The sequence below is a fragment of the Prenolepis imparis genome, unplaced genomic scaffold (genome assembly GCF_030444845.1).
Source record: "Prenolepis imparis isolate NDT839.2.m4 unplaced genomic scaffold, iyPreImpa1.0 SCAF_2, whole genome shotgun sequence".
Taxonomy (NCBI): Eukaryota; Metazoa; Arthropoda; class Insecta; order Hymenoptera; family Formicidae; genus Prenolepis; species Prenolepis imparis.
Genome location: NW_028141160.1, coordinates 10,386,849 through 10,404,517, shown reverse-complemented (window position 1 = coordinate 10,404,517; position 17,669 = coordinate 10,386,849). Strand labels below are relative to the sequence as shown.

The 17,669-nt window shown below is 37.1% G+C and overlaps 2 protein-coding genes across 14 annotated transcripts in view; one reads left to right on the top strand and one right to left on the bottom strand.

The window, feature by feature from the left end:
* Rdl (Resistant to dieldrin) overlaps nt 1-16,715 on the bottom strand; it is an 82,433-nt gene extending 65,718 nt beyond the window's left edge. For all 13 annotated transcript variants that reach the window (XM_083032501.1, XM_083032502.1, XM_083032512.1 and 10 more), the window contains exon 1: nt 16,459-16,715. In XM_083032501.1, the coding sequence (XP_082888627.1) occupies nt 16,459-16,565 (107 nt within the window). In that variant the 5' untranslated portion in view covers nt 16,566-16,715. The remainder of the gene's footprint in view (nt 1-16,458) is intronic.
* The window catches only part of LOC145933077 (uncharacterized), a 229,973-nt gene that overhangs the window by 26,858 nt on the left and 185,446 nt on the right, over nt 1-17,669 (top strand). Inside the window, exon 4 of the mRNA XM_083032525.1 lies at nt 4,127-4,197. The gene's annotated coding sequence lies outside the window, so the exon portion shown is untranslated. The remainder of the gene's footprint in view (nt 1-4,126; nt 4,198-17,669) is intronic.

The following is a 17,669-nucleotide window of genomic DNA, read 5'->3' as shown; positions in this document are numbered from 1 at the left end:
GAAAAACTTGGATGAGCTTGTTTTAGAATAACGCGAATTTTTGCGGTCGTAGAAGTTTAACTTTACAATTGTTGTAACTTGAGTCTTTTCTCATCTTAATGAGATTTTAATGATAGCCTTATTTAACATTTTCTAATCGTACGTATTTCAGTGATAAACGATCGATTTTATAATTAAAGCAAGTGAGGAGGAAGGAGGATATTTCAAGCGAGTCGCTTGCAGGCCATATTATTATCCAGACATTAATTAAAGAGTATCCGGATATCGATCATGAATATTCGAGTTGTGCTTAATAACACTCCGATTTTGGTATATGATATATGTCGGTCTATGTACGTGGACTATAGTACAGATACATACAAGAAAGTTCCATATGCGACGGCATTTGGATTACTCTGATTTCTCTGTTGTGTCCAACGAGTTCTATCCGGTTATCGGACGTGGATAAGGAATTAACTACATTAACATGCTTTGTGACGTACGATTGATGATCAAAGCAGATAAATAAGATTATTTTTAATGAGATATCTGAATTAATTAGTCGTTAATATTTAACTGGAAATTGAATATATGTAATTGTTGATGTTTTTTAATATAAAATGTCTGATAACTCTATTATTAATAGAATTAATTATTTACTTTATTATTTGATTAATTCTCATTTCTCTAAATGATATTTTATTTATTTAAAAATATACGAATGTGTGTGTTTTTTTTTATATTTTCTCTATTACAAATTAAATATAAAATAAATATATTAATTATATAGACTGTGATCACAATATAATATTATAATGCTAATGGTACTTAATTAATCACAAGTTTCAGCGCGAATGTTACATGCATTTTTAAATATATCTCGCGCAATTATTAATCACTGCAAACAGTAATTATGATACTGATTAACCGAGCTGGTACGTGATGTACATACATACATCGATCATGCTATTGTGTATAATAGTTACGTTTTGCAACCTGCTGCAGGCGTGTATGAAATACAAGTACACTTAGTTAGTGTTTAATATTAGTGAGTACATGGCTGTTTTACGTGCAGAAACTATCGATGCTCGGATTACTTCGATTTCTCTATGATATCAAACATCCGTGCAAGTTTCATTCATTGCAAGGTTATTAAAATGGCTTTCGGCTAAATAGAGTTTTATCAGGAATATTGCCGAGAGACTTCGCGAGTCAGAGCATCGGGACGTGCAGTGAAGATAGTTCTTGACACGAACAACGCGTACATATCCTAACTTTCCCATGAACTATTTCTAGAATGTTAACGTGGATTATCGATAATCTCTAACGTTTCAAACGCATGGCGTTCTAATTTTCCTTCACCGTTTTTTTTCTCTTTATAATTACAGTAAACAAGATTTATATTTATTATTAATTACTTTATTATCTTATGAGATATTTGAAGATTGATATTATTGGGATATAATTTCACGCTGATATTCTACAATCAACAAAATGTACGCTTAAACATCACAAATTATAGTTTCTAATATTTAAATATTAATCATAAATATTCAAACATTGTGCTTAGCAATGATTGCTGTTGACTCTTGGTGTAATTATGAAGACGCGAGTTTGGGAATTTTGATCACACATGCCGAAATGATGCATTTTCAACTAATTGTCGCAATTATCATGAGTGCAGGTGGGAAAGCACTTAACATATAACATACAGACTTAATGTTGAACACGGTTCTAAATGCATACTAATTTTCGTTGATACAACATTGCTACGACATTTATCTCATAACTATATATGATAAATAAAGTTAATGCAAATTACTAATTACTATTAATAGCAAACGTATTGTTCTAGCCGTTTCAGCACACAGTGACTATGTAATTTCTAACTCTCTCTCATACTTAAAATCACACTGATGTTAAACGGTAATCATTTTATGTAAATGTTTTAGGAGTGACAAAGAGCCTTCTTCTTCTCTTTCTCCTTTCCCTAACTGCAGTTTGTAATATTCAAATATTAATCATGAATATTCAGGCTTCGCCTGACAAGGCTTGGCTTTTGATTTTCATCCGATGTAGAAGCTCCGGAGCTTCGTACGAGGGAATTTAGTCACACGTGCGGCGGTGGCCGACGCGCGGATTACTCTGATTTCTTCGTCGTACTTAATGCTCGTGCGAGATTCGTCCATCTACCAAACATGAAATTTATCACGTCGAGTCGCGCGGATGAGTTCATGGAAACGAGAATTGCTTTTAATCGAGAGAGACGGGATGTGTGTTCGATTACTTTGTATATTTGCGATTAAATCGGCGAATCTATGAATCTGCATTCTTAATCGATCATTTGCATGTATCGATTCGCGACGACGCGAATGGTATCGATCTAATGTTAACATACATTAGCATTTCGTTCACTGAATTTATGAGGGCGGGAAAAAGTCACGATATAGAGAAAATTCAGCCTGCGTGCAGGCGTACTTATGATGGCCGATAATAAAGTAAGGTCGGCACGTCGTCGGTATCGTGCTGTTTCTACTCAAGGTATGCGAGTCGATCTTTGATCAGGCGCACGCGAACTCTCAGCTCTCAGAAAGTGTGCTAAAATCTAGCGTAGTAGATCAAGGGAAATTTTGAAACTATGTACTCGAGAATTGTTATACTGTACAGAGAGTGATACAAAATTTAATTATACAGGAAATTAAACTATGTACCAATATACAACTGTTTGAAGTATATGAGGCAGTTATATGAAGTAAGAATAAATATAAGAGAGGAAAATATATAATAATTTTTTTATTAATTAAAATAATGTTACTTTACGGAAAACAAAATTTTTTATTCAATTACAAGTTTGTGAATTTTCTTTCCAAACGTTTGATCTACATTGTATGTTAATTTTTCTAAAATATTATCATCATTAATTGCGAATATATATAATTTTGATTTTTTGCACTTTTCTTTCTATTCTGATGAATAATAAAAGAACTTGACGCATTATCAAAGCGATTAATAAAATTACAATTTTATCAATGGCTTTCTGCGATAAAAATTTCCTTTATTTGTTCATATTTATTTTCTTTTTATTTCATATCACTACATATCGTTTTCGAGGCACGGAAGATTATTCTTATTTCCCTCGGATATGCATGCGCATACGTGGTGCACATTTCGAACGATGAAAAAGTAAAGTGTGTGCTTCTCTATCGTGTTAAAGCCGGATACATCGAAAAATATGAAAAAGTTTTGCAAATTTGCGCGCAAAATTCAGTTTAGCCCTTAATTCAATGTTCTCTCTCCGCGCACGTACATAACTCCCGGGATTTTCCTCTCTCTCCGTATATTCTATCCCTCGATTTTGCTCGACTCGTGCGTGCTCGTGGTTGGCCCTTCCATCGACTTTCCCCATCATTACGGACGCGATACTTCCGCTCGACGTGCTCGTTCTTTGTTGCGGATTAAATAAAAATAAAAAAATACAATCTTGAAGATGTAATGCACAAGTTAATGCGCAAGTCAAGGAGCAGAAATTCGCGAAAATGAAGTAATCGCGTGCGCGCAAGTGCCAGTTGCGTTTTGCAATACTTTATCTAGAGTATAAAAGATGTAGAAGGTACCTCAAGTATATAAACAATTTTTTCCTTATTATATTAACATTATACAATCCTGACAAGTAAAAACTTTTAATTAAAAAGCAGGAATTTCATATTGATTTACTTTCTCCTTAACCTTTGCTGAAATCTCCTTAAATTAGCTGAGTAAAAAGAGACCGATTATTTTTATGTTAAAATTAAATATTACATATATGCATATTTATTTCTGAAGAAGGTAAAATTATACATGTCCTAGAAATAATTCTCGTTGTGCAATCTTATAATATATAATAAAAACCAAGTTTTTAAAAGAATTTAATTAAAAAGAAGTTAAGTTCAATAGTAGAAACATGAATATTAAATAATTAAAAAATTCAGAACTCTGAATGTAAAATTATTTCTATATATGTATGTATTTCACTTACGAATAAATTAATCAAAATTGAATTTAATTGGATTTAATCCATTTCAGACGCGAACATGCTATTAGTTTTAGTCAAGAGAACTTGCACGACACTTGAAACACCGTATATATATTGGTGTTATTTTTGTTTCAGGTGTGCGTTCGTGAGACACGGCGACGGCGACGGCGGCTTCAGCGACGTACGAGCTCGATAAGAGCGCACAGGTATAGTAGTTAATTATATCAATGCCCCATTAGCGTGCCAGTATACCGCGTGATTGCAATGGCTTTTTATACACGGGAGGGGTTCGCCGTCGGTACTGGCATTGTCGGTGCTTTTTTCAGCCGACTATATACGCCTTGACTTGCGAGAGTGGTCCGCGTAAATACGGGCCAGTAATTATGTTCGCCGGAGAGAAATTATCCGTCGGGTTTTATCCAATTATCTCGGCTTGGACTGTCGCGAGGGCAGCAAAGACTCTTTTTCGTCTCAGATTCGCCGAGATTCTTTTCGACGAACGTTTTTATTAACGATATGCATCTGTGGCAGCTTGTTCTACATTGTAAAATAACGACGGCGTCAATCGTGCTGGACGCAAAGACGATTTAGAACGTCGCGTCGTTATCGATTCAATTGTATGAAAATTACTATAATTGGTAATTACAACTGAAATGCTTCGTTTGCCGACGCAGTCGTGCAATGCGGAAATGCGGTCGATAACGTTATAAATATTTCTCATCGACTTGGGACACGTGTCCCAACGCTGATCAGAAATTCATAATGCGCGTCGGAAGAATAAAAGTAAATAACCTTGACATAGGGTGCAATTGATGTGTGAAGTTGCGTGGGATATAATCACCGACGCTCGAAGATGCGAAATTATTCCGCAATTTTGTATTTATAGTTTATAGTTGTTATTGGCGTGATGAGAATGAGATCAGTTAGAAGAGTCACGAATCTATTGAAAAGAATAATATTTGAACAAATAAAGTGATATGTCCACGACAGGCATATCGATATTTCAAAACATCGTTTTGAAATGTACAACATATTCCATTATTACTGACAAATATTTTAATGACGAATTATTTGAAAGCAATTTTTACTTAACATAACAATGGTTATTGGAGACATTTACATTACAATATAAATTAAGATTTTATTATCTCATATAAGATATTTAATATTTAATTTGAAAAACAGAACGATTAATATTAGAGAATAATTTATTGAAGATTTGTCTTAAAATACTTATCATCAAGATATTTTCAGCTGATTTTAAGATATCTGATATACAAAGACGAAAAGCTCTCGACACATCACACAAGGCTGTTCCTTTTCTTAAGATTGTCATATGCAAATTACGGGAGCGGGTGGTAGCATGAACTGGTTTTTGATTCGACGGAAAAACTCAGCTTTGCTTGTTGTTCTAGCTTAACTTTTAGACAAATTTCGACGAGGTAACCACGATGCATTACCTTAATGCGACCTAGAAAGTTCTTTTATTACGTTCCTACGTTGACGCCGACACACACATACACACACACATTTCCTCTATTCGTATTCGACAGTTCGCTGCACATTTGTTCACGTAGCAAACACATAGACACGAACGCCTGATCCTATTCATACGTTAAATTACAAAACACATCGCTCGGATTGTTTTTCTGGTTTCTCATATTTTTTGTAATTTCGCGAATGCACATATCGTACGAGGCTGTTTAATTCCGATGCCAGCGGCGTTATAACAAATTAAATCATTATTATAGTTGAATGATAACTACGCCCAAGATTTATAACGTTATGACGCTCGATTGCGCCACATATCGAAATATATTTCTGATAAAATAATCAACTGAATATAACCAACATGAAAATTATTTCAATGTTTGTTTAACTTTACAAACAAAATACCATTCCATATAACGCATATACGGAAAATTTGATTTTTAATCTAACTTTCATTAAAAGCAGAAGCAAAACAGTTTACAGCACACACACACACATATATAACTTGCAAATTTTTAAAATAATTTTATAGTTTAAATTAGAGACTAAATATCAGAGAAAATAATAAATGTCTAATTGAGAGTATGTCTTAAATAATTACGAATATGAAACATATATTTCCAGACTATCTATTGATACACTGAGAGAATTTTCTCTTAGAATTTATCTTGAAAATCATGGTAATCGAGGGACAATATGGTATGGAAAAAATTTTATAAGAATTTTTCTGATAAATATTTGTCACAATAAAAATAATATCTATCACAATAAAATATAAAATATGTTAGATAAATTTTACTATGCAGTTTAGTAAAATTAATCAAACATGTTTTATTGTGATAGATATTATTATTGTGAATATTAATCAGAAATTCTCATAAAATTCTTTCCATACTAGTATATTGTCCCATGATTACCATAATTTTCAGGATAAACTCTAGGAGAAAATTCTCTCTGTGTACAATATCATTTGTGAAAATGTACGGGGTTCAATATACATATACATATATTTCGTGTTAAAAATTATCCGCGATTCAACGACATAATCAATCGACATGTTTGTACAAAGTAGCGTTATATCTACTTGCAGTTCTCACGCCACTCGTGGCGTTTTCCCGCTGTTGGCTCTATCGCCAACGTATGCTCTTTCTCCTTTAAATCCACATATCTATAGAAGATGCTATTGTACTTTCGTTGCTATTAGTTAGCCCTGGAATTTAGCCCTAACTCGACCTCGGCGCCTCAAGTATTCCGAACGTGTAGCGGCTTTAGTCGCGCACGGCGCGGCAAACGGACGATCAAGGACGCAGACGTTAGTCGTCGAGGGTGATGTCCTCGCCATTGATTGGCAGCTCTGGCCGCGCTCTCGTCAAGGTTCTGACATGCAGATACACGACCGCGCGATTGCGGGTTACGTTGGAGGCCAGCCTCTATTGTCGCGACCGTTGTTTCTCATCAATAACATTAATGTCGACGAAAGCACTTTGTCTATCGTCGAACTGACATGTTAAATTGCGCGATAGCTATCATAGATTTTTTCCTTTCTCTCTTATATTTTGATTTATTGTGAATTTTTTGTCCTTTTTTCTCGCGTTTTGAATCAGCGATAAATGTTTAGTATATAATTCGAGTCCGCGTATCTCGTATAAAAATGTGAATACGAGAAACTGTAGTTCTATATAGGATAGAGAATGCATCTGTTTATTATCTATCCATTTTCCTATCGATGTAGTGTGTCATTTGCGAAATGTAGATATCTGTTTCGTTACTTGATATCTGATGTAGGGAAATCAAGTGGAGAGAACAGATGGAGTGGTTGCTTCTGATCGGCGAGGCGTGCCTACCGGACTGTTTGACGTTTCCTTTGAAATGTCGTTTCATTTCCTGCCTATCGGCATCGATGCCATCATCGCGATAGACAGCAGGATGGACGTTGGATCGAGATCACGACTTTCAGAAATACATAGCGTATCGATTTTTTTTATATAATACAAACTAGCTTTGATATCGATAACGCGAATCTTTTTTTTTGGCTGTGCGTGCAATTTTATTATTTGGGTGCTTCGTGTATAAAAATACAATATAGTGTAAAAATAAAATTCGTGTAAACTGTGTTTATCCATAAACAAGAAAGTGAATATTCTGAACAAGAAAAGCAGATTATCTAAAATCAATTGTCATTTGTCAAAATAGCTTTTAACACACAATAGAAAATTTCAAAAGTGGATTTTCATTAAACCATTATTCGCGTTTTATTTTATTTCTATCGCTTTAGTGAGAGATTTATATCGCGGCTTGCTCTTTTCGCAAATTTCGCTGAATCGCGCTTATCAACAAACGTCTCGGGGCTTATCGCCAACCCTAAGCGACAGATTGCTAGTTTTTGTCGACATCTGATTCAGGGGTACAAATTCGATGGCTGGCGTTTGGATAGGATCTCGCATCGATTGCTGTACATCGACAGTGCGGTACATCCGCGCGACATTATGGACGTGGGCCGTTCGTTGTGCGGCTCGGTTGACCGAGTTTGCATCGGTGTTGGAGGTCCCATTGATTTCCTGGCCCATGTCAAGGCTGCACGCGAGAAACTCCCGTTCTCCTCCGACCACCCACAACCTACGACAATCCCCTTCGACCTCCCGCGACTATTCCCCCTTCTTCCGCGTCTCGTCATCGTCTTCGATTCCGCGTGTGTGTCACGCGTACAACGCGTCCCGCATTTTTCCATTCGCATCATTAGGGGCTTTTGCATCTTCTATCACTTCGTCGATGAAAGAAAGCTTTTAGGGCTTTAACACCTCTTTGTATTACACCCCGATACGTGCGCGTGATGATTATCACGGATGACAGGTAATACGATGGCAGAAGTGATGATAGATTACGAAAGTTTCTGCACTTATACTTGCCACATATGTATTACTTGAACGTAGAATTAATATTTCTATCTTATCGTTCGCCGTTATGTTAATCATACAGCTTAAGCTTTGATATTTTAGATCTCTAAATGATAGTTGCGTGACGTATGTATAAGTACTATGTCTATTGAAATAGTTGGTCGCAACCCGCATCGTTTCCTCCGCAACTTGAAATACGAACATTCAATCATTTATTTGCAAGACCTGCAAGCCCGTATAAGTGCATTCGCTTCATGCGATCTGCATCCGATTTCTCGCTTTGACTATTTTTTTGCCTCAAATGCATTTTTAACAATTCATTATTTTCGAGATATATGTATGTGTGTGTATAAACAGAAGTTAGCATTATTTTTTACTTTATTTAGAGTTTTTTTAATAAATTGAGTTCTAGATAACTCGAAATAATTGACTCTAACTATATTTATAAGCCATTATAAAATATACAAACTTTTCTGTTTTTATAACAACGCAAACTGTTTTCGATATTCCATCGGTTTTCTTGTTTTTGCAAACTGCAATGGTAGAAATTGTTTATCTGTCAATACTGAGTCATGTTTATATCGACTATTTTCCGTGCAATATTATGCAAGAAAAATATTTTTCCTTATGCGCCATGTTTAAGATTCTATTCTATTTATTTCTTTTTTATTCTATCTAGTAACCGAAAAAAACGTATATTAAAATGACTATAATTTTTTTTCTATTGATTATATTTATTCATCAATAAGTCAGCTTGTTAGTTAGTTTATATTGATTTGTTTCTTTCTATATCGTTTTCACTGTTTACCGGTACCTTTTATATATTATTTGTATACGCCAGCATTTAGTACTAACTTTTTATATAACATTTACTTATTGTATCGTGCTTGGCTATTCTTTGACTTCGTTTCATTCATCCTTGAACGTAGATCGATCCCGTTGAATTTCTTCGCGATGCGTCTTACGTATCTTTCCATTCATTTATAAATAATTCGATTGACTTTGACCACTTGCATGCACATTACGAAGATATAGATATGTCTTCTAAATATTGACTCTCGAGAAAATGTTTTTGAAAATTGCTGTTGGAACAATTTGTATTGTATATGTACATATATCAACGATGTACATTCGATCCTTATTATATTACTTCGTTATATAAGATTACATATTCCGCTCTAACTATTAATTATGATTTATGGATATCAATATCGTTCCTTTTTACCGATGTTAATTGCATCAAATTACATTAAAGACACGGAGGTTCGCGCAAGATATATTGCCTTTTTTAAAACAACGGATAAATTTACGACTTTCTTATTACGTCACGCAACCCTGAATTCTATTTGCAGACGTGTCTTCGACCTAGGAAGGAGTTCCGTGTGCACGTTGTCATAACTTATTCGTTCTTGCGGCCGTGACGCGGCCGCCGACGACGTAATAATTTGGTTTATTCCATTCGCGTTGCGTGGCAGAATCTCCGTTATTCAGCGAGTGGTAATTTGAAAGTAATTTGAAAGTACGGCAACTGTCACGGCACGGTCGCGGATTTTGCAACGTGGCGGTCGTGTTAGAACGGGCGAGGGGATGGTGCGACGCGGGGCGAAACAACCGCATATTAATTGTGACACTCGCCGCGCGGAGCACGAATTTATGAACGCAAAAGCCACGAGTTAAAATCCAGAAGCGAACAGGAAAGTCTCCGTATCGCGTGACCGACTCGAGCTGTGTGCTCGACCCTCCATCGCGGTTACTGTCCAAGTACTCTAACTCCGACACTAATAACCCCGACCGGCGCGTTTACAGTATCGTCGCGATATTTGCGACGGGGGAGAAATTGCGTTGGTAGAGAGAATCGACAAGGAAAGCATCGCGTACTGGCATCATCGAAAATTGTAATCAAACCTCCACAGAAAAATGACAGGCACTTGGCAAAGCATAGAACACGTAAAGTTACGTAAAAAGTTTGTTTGAAGGCCAAGCGTATTGTATGTTTAAATATGTCCCCGTAGCGATCACTATGCAATATAAACAGTGTAAGTTCACGATGCCATGTGTAATGGAAGGAAAATTCCCGTATAAAATAAAAAAAAATGGCACGTATAGTTGTATTAATTATTCATTAAGCCATGATAATATAATATAAATTTTTGTTGCATTATAAACATTGAAGCTAAAATTTGGAGATGTAATAATGTCTAATATTTCTTCGTATATATACGGTTGATAATTTCGGATTTATATCGAAACCTGAGAATTGTTGAAATATCGTCGAGTTAACCAAAGGCGAACGAGCCGAGTGTGGATGAAATCATTAGTATCGAGGTTACGGTTTCCTGTATCGCTACCACGCTCGGAATATGGTACTCGATACGCTAGTGGTAAAGCACGAGGAACAGTCAGCCGTCTGAATGATCAGCGCGACTCGGCCGGATATTACAGTTACCGAAGAATATTCGATTTGTTAGCTAACTAGATGGGCTCGCTCGTCGATCCGGATGCCGTTCTCTCGTGTCTTCGATTCGCGCCTCTTCGCTGTCGAGTTACTGGCCGCCATTCCGATTAAGTTTGAAGTTACTATCGGAAATATGTTTTGTTATGTCACGCTATATATAAACAATCTTGCCAAACGTCATAACTTCGTTGGTTGGTAGAAATACAGCATGGGTCATGAAGTGACGTGTCGGAAATAACGTTCGATTGTATATACGTCGTAAAAGCGTGATTGCAGACTTATTGCAAAATTTAGTGCATGCATTTCTTCTTATTGTATCTTTTTTACATGCACCTTCTTCTTATATTTTTGAAGCAAAGGCGAGACAATTTTCAACAAGAAAGAAACAAATACGTTTTGCTTTATTTTTCGTGAAGATATAATCTAGAATTTTTATTATTAGATCTTTTGTTCATCTTTCTCTTTCTCTCTCGTAAAGATAATTTAGAATTTATAATATTATATAGCTCTATCTTTTAATTACTTTTTAAATTTATTTTTCTCTTTCTTTTCAAAATATAATAAAAAACCTCTTTTGTTGTAAAAATGTAAAAGAGCGCAGTTAAATAGAATAGACTTATAGTCATTACGATATATGAATCGTGACATAAATTGTTCAGGCTCGCACAACTCCGTATGGTTTCATCAATCACCCGCATAAGCGCGCATTAATAATCGTCCACTATTAAATATGCATTGGTTGTTTGCGAACCGTCATTCTCTCTCTCTCTTTCTCTGCTCTCCTCTCACTATTCCACTGTGCCCGATTTCTGTCAGCCTTTATATGCCAGCTGCCAGTCACTAATTGTGTACGTAAAATGCTCTGTTTTTGAAATTGGAGCATGGCAAACATCGTAACCTAATGTTATCAATTAATATTGATGCGTATAATGCATGGATGCAAAGATGCATATTTTTTAAGGAATCGGAATTATTCTTCTATATGTTATATATTACTATGAGATACGTTTTGATATATATCATGTGTATTTATTGTCAATAACGCTCTCTTTGATTTTTATTGTAGTTATATACGTTTCTTATGACATTTACAATTATGCCATTTATTTAATATTGTTTTACATGTAGAAATGTGAAACTTTAGAATATGTAAATCATGCTTGAAGTAAGTTGCGGAAATATCTCTGCACAATCGACATAATTTTTTAATGGTCTAACCAGTAACGTAGAAAATTTAGCAGTTACTGCCAGACTTCTACTTCATATTCGGATATACGTGGTAGCATTCGAAAAGCGGAAGCGCATTTAAAGCTCCATTACACGAATACAGGATGCCAGATATATTCGTGGAACCGCGAGAAAGATAAATCTTTTCTGCCCAAAACACACGGTAATGGAAAAACACTCGGTGGCATCGGTTGTCATCCTTCCAACCGATAGTGGTGTTGCCAACGCGGTTGCATAGGTCAGGTTAGAACAGATATGTGAAAGAAAACAACAATCCGTCTCTTGTCTCGCAGAAGTGCGCGCGTTTGTATGTACACTGCCGCCGAAAATGGGTCAGTCGAAGTCGAATGATTTGGCGCGATTTCGTCTGTTTCCGCGGTGGACGATGCTCTTGCAACGAAAACACGACAATTCTCAACCGGATGATAATCCAGGACGTTTCCAATTCCGGAAAGTTGCCAAGGCACTCTTCTGTCTACAAGAGTCGCGTCCCGACATGAGATATCACAGATCGATAAGTAGCACCTTCCGCGAAATCCTTGAACGGATATTTTCGACAATAGCCATTAATTATTCGCGATATAATCGTACAACTCTTAATATATATTCCCCGTAGTACTGATTGATGCAGAGAATTAAATTCATGACATACTTCTGATAAATGGCACGTGGACGTCTCTCTCTATTTTTAAAATAAAATAATGCATAGCAGAAAAAAATTTTATATACAATATTGTCGAAGAGATGTATTTTAAATTTCAAAATTTAAGACTGTAAAAAGTTTTCTGAATGTTCAAAATTCTCAAATAACAAACGTGACTTTTATATGTTATGTAAGCCATTTTTTATATTCATATATATAACAGCATATATATATATATATATATATATATATATACACAAACAAAAAGAAAAAAAGATTTTATTATATTTTATAAATAAGTTTACATGGAAATTGTGATAAATATGATAAATATTATTATTATATCACTATTTTAATCAATTTTTCGCTTATGCATTCATTGACTGCTTATCTTCGTTATCTAACAACTTATCAATTACACGATAAATTCTCATCACTACAAAGTAATTGCCCGTTCGATGGCTACAATCTTAAGGTTTAAGTAATGAGGCTATCTCGAGGATAGTGGAAACTTGAATGAAGATGGCGTGATGTAATTGAAAATTTGGATCGAACTTGGGTCGGATAACCGAGTGAAGTGAAAAGGGTGTTCTCTTCTCGCTGTACGGAGAAAGAGCTTGGTGTGCGCACCGATCTAAGAGTGGGCGAGGGTGGCGACGATCCTAGCCGCGGTGGGCGGCGTATAGGAGGATTTGGAGCTCTGCCACGTCAGGAGCACCCTCTTGCTCGAGAGCTCTACTGCGATCACCGATACCACACTACAGCACCTCCGCGGTTGGTACTCGTTAGGGTTTGGAGGAGGCCAGAGAGAAACGCGCGGCCCTCTCGAGAAGGAAACAGGTGGAACGACCGAGGCTCCGCTCGCTCGGAAGAGCGTAAATATTGATATTCCCTCTTGTAGCGTGTAGCTACTAGTTTACTTTATCTATGTTGAATATAATAACGCTCGCGAATTAAAACTATTTCGGCATACTGGCTGTCTCGCTATTAATAATTATTATCCGATACTCACGAGAGGATCGTGCCTGGAATTTGCAATATTTGACGAGTATAAAATTGTTTAATAGACTTGTCAAGAATATATGTATCTTGTTAGACTTAAACACATAGAGATAATGTCGATATTAGTCAATGTCATTGACTATAAGGTCTCTACATTCTCTCGTAACGATAAAAGTTAAACTTATGTTTCCCCTCCCCGTTATCGTTTATTCCGTGATTATTAATGATTCTATATTCGTCGGAATGTAAATGCGGCAGATTGTTGGGAAGCCTTCAATGTCTGACCTCGATGAGAAGCAGAGACTGTTTCTCATATCATTTATTTTAATGTCTTAAATAAGAAGATTTATCGTTACGTTAAATATAGTTTTCATTCAAAGAATTATAGTCATGATGCAATCATATAATTTAATTCGTAATAAAAAAATTGATTATATACTTTACATCATAAAGAGAATTTATATTGAAATCTTTTTTTAATCTAAAACGTCTAAAGAAAATTAATTGAACCAGAATATATTCTTTGATATATCTTAAAAATTTTTGTGTTGCACGATAAAAATAATAGCGATTAACTATTTTGATTACTATTCAAAGGAAACTATGAGTTTTACAATATATAGGATTATACGTTGTATTAATATATGTTTACAAGATATTGAAATATTGATAAGATGATTAGAAGATGCGACTAGCATGTTATTTACTAATAGCAAGATTTCAGTAATAGAGAAACAGTATCGCGCGATCGTCAGGGAAAGAGTCCGAGTGAAGCCAGCCGTCGGTCACGAGTACAACGCGTCGAATGTTTCGTGCAAAGTGATCGATAACGCTGGTTCTCTCGTGCTGCGAAAACCTTTGCTACATTTGCAGATTATTAATACGTGCCACTAGTGAATCGCGATCAACGGATGAGCGAGTATAGTCAATTTCAGTATCGACATTGTTTGCACTTTGTTACTGTTACTCGCCTCTCTTTACCTCTATTCTTTCTACTTGTCTACAGTTTATCGTTTTGTTTCTGCTTGTCGCATGTAGTACGGGTGTTTTTTTAATCGACAATAAATCTCGCGTATTTTGTGAACGTTTCCGTTTTAATTGTTCGCAACAGTTAAAACACTTGAAAAGATTATTCCACTGATTAATGGATAATGATCGCATGGCTATACTTAATTTTTAATTATTAAGATAATCACATTCAAGAAGAATAATATCAGAAAATAGAGCACACATGTTTTTCTTTACAAATATACAGTTTAATTTAATTTTTTTTTGTGTGATCTTAATTTTATATAATTATTTCACATAAATTTGTGTGTTTTTTACAATATATTGACTGGTAAATTATAATTATTTATATATTGGATTTAGATGATATCATTAATAGAGAATTATTCTTATACACATTAATTTTACTAATAATTAAACAATTAATAATTAACGATTAAATGCTTAATATATTAGTCTTATCGACCAACAGCTATCAATCGAAAAAAACATAGCCGAGTTAACGCGATTTATGTTAGCATTGCGCGAAATGTGCGTTATACTTATATTTATTAAAACGCGAGGAGCTTCTTCATCATCGCCTTAGAAGCACGAGGAATAGTGTCAATTGTGATCATGGAAAGAGCTTGCGCGCGTAGTGGTGAAACATACGACAGGGCATGCAATGTGGCTGCATGTATCCGCTCATTTACATGCAATCACGAAGATGCATTCAGACGGCAGAGAGAGAGAGAGAGGGGGGGGGAGGGGAGAAAAGAGAGCGCTGCTTACATTGTGGTGCCCCTTATGTCAAAGGCTAAACCTATCTTGTTTGTGTGCACACTTGATAGGCAGCGGATTGACGTCAGCGACACGATCGCGTAATAAAACTTCGTTATTCTCGTCGAAATAGCATAATGAGTGACGCGTAACGCGATGAGGATTCCACTCATCACATACATGATTTGCCTAACACAATATTTTTCCGATATTTTAAAATGAAAGGATTAATTTATATCTTGTAAAAATGTTTTTGTTTCTCATTTAATTAGTGTGAAAGATAAATGCATTGTTCTTATATCATTAAATATAAAATTAATACTAAACAAAATATTGGTAATTAAGTTTTATCGTGATACTTTTGATAAGAATACTTAAAATTTTCAGAAGTATCTAATGCGATATTTGTAACGAGTGAATAAAATCAAAATCTCTACGAGTTAGTTCTCTTTATAAGAATATTAATGATATAATCTATAATTTAATTCATCTACGTTTGTAATAAAATGTTTCATCTCGACATTATCTAAAAGTTTCTAGACACAAATATTAGCTCAGACAATCTCTTAAACGAGAGTGTTTGTGGCAGATACAAAATTATTTTACTATTTCTTCAAAGAGTTTTAAATACTCCTATATCAACTATTTTATTCCCACACACTTCAAACGTTTCATTCATAGAAAAGCGCTATCGGAGATTATTTGCGCGATAAATTCTGGATGCTGCGCGAATACAAAGAAGACGTCAACAACTTTGGTTGCCGCAGCATCCCCCATTTTCTAATACTCCCCGAATAAACATTCTTATTTTTATGCGGCTATCAATATATGAAACGTCACGATAATTTATATTACGCTTGATAAATTCACCACGTCTCTCAGCATCGATTTTGCACAAGGAAAAGCATGGAGCTAATTCAGGCAACTCTTAAACCTTAAACAAGACGTTTCGTCCGAGTCTAAGTAAGCGTGCAAACGGTTGACTTACGCGGCGTATGCAAACGGAGCGCGATGCGTGTTGGGCAGCAGGACGACCGTGGCCGCGAAGAGAACGAAGATCCCGAATGCGGCGTGGAAGGACCCCATGGTTGTCATCCCCCGGAGTCGCCGCGGCTGGCCGCGCTCTAGAGAGAAGGGACCAGGGCACCACCCCGCCGCTGAGGCGACGACGAAGGAAACGTCGACGGCTGTCCCGAGGCGTTGCTACCTGGCGCGTTGACCCGGCGTCTCTCTGCGTGTCGTCCGCGTTTCACCCTCCCTCCCTCCCTCCCGCCCGTCCCGCCCCCCTACCCCCGTCTTGCTTCCTCGTTGGGTTCCTCTACGTGTGCTCTCTGGTCCTCCGCTTTTTCCCGATTTTCCTCCTCTACTGGCTCGCACCTCTGCTTTTGCCCTCCCGTCACTATCACTCGCACGATCGTCTCCCTTGGTCAACACTGGAGCGACACTCGGTTTAATCTGAATGATCCTATACCGCGTACACCCTTTCTTCGTCCCGGGTAAGAACGTATATTCGCCACTCGAGATCTCACAAGAGTCTTGACACCGCTTGACACGATAAACGGAGACGTGTGTGATAAATTCGCAAGATTATTTATGAACCTCTCGCGATTCTTCTCTTGTCTCTCCCGAGTCCCCGTTTCTTCCTGTTCGGCGTCGAGTTTTGTTCGCGATTCCCGCTGCGTTTTCGGGGCGGAAGAGGTACCGGGGGATAACACTTGGGCGGGGGTTAACGGATGTCGGCGGAGGAGGGAGATACAGCGCGGCGAGGGTCCTCTCCTGGAGGTTGTGTGATGCCTCCTTCGTCCTGCAGCGTCCTACAGCGCCGGAGCCTCTTGATCGCCGGCGATGTCCTGCCACGAGCTCTGCCTCCACTTCGCGATTCTTCCTCTCACGATGGACATTTTTTCTGTCTGCTGCTGCTTCTTCTCGCCGTCGCTTTTCTCTGCTCACCCGCGCTCCTTCTCTCACTCTTCTCTCTTCTCTCGCGGGGACACTCGGTCAGCACCCGCGGTACACCGCTACGCGCTCGGGAGTGGCGGCTCTCGCGTCTAGCCCGGCCGTTTCAGCGCGCAGGCGCAATTCCTTCCTTCCTGCCAGCCAGCCTGCCCGCTTGCCTACCTGTCTCTAACCACCCCTCAACCAACCCTTACTCCCACTCTCTTTCTCTTTCCCTTGTGTCCACCCTAACATGCTCGCCTG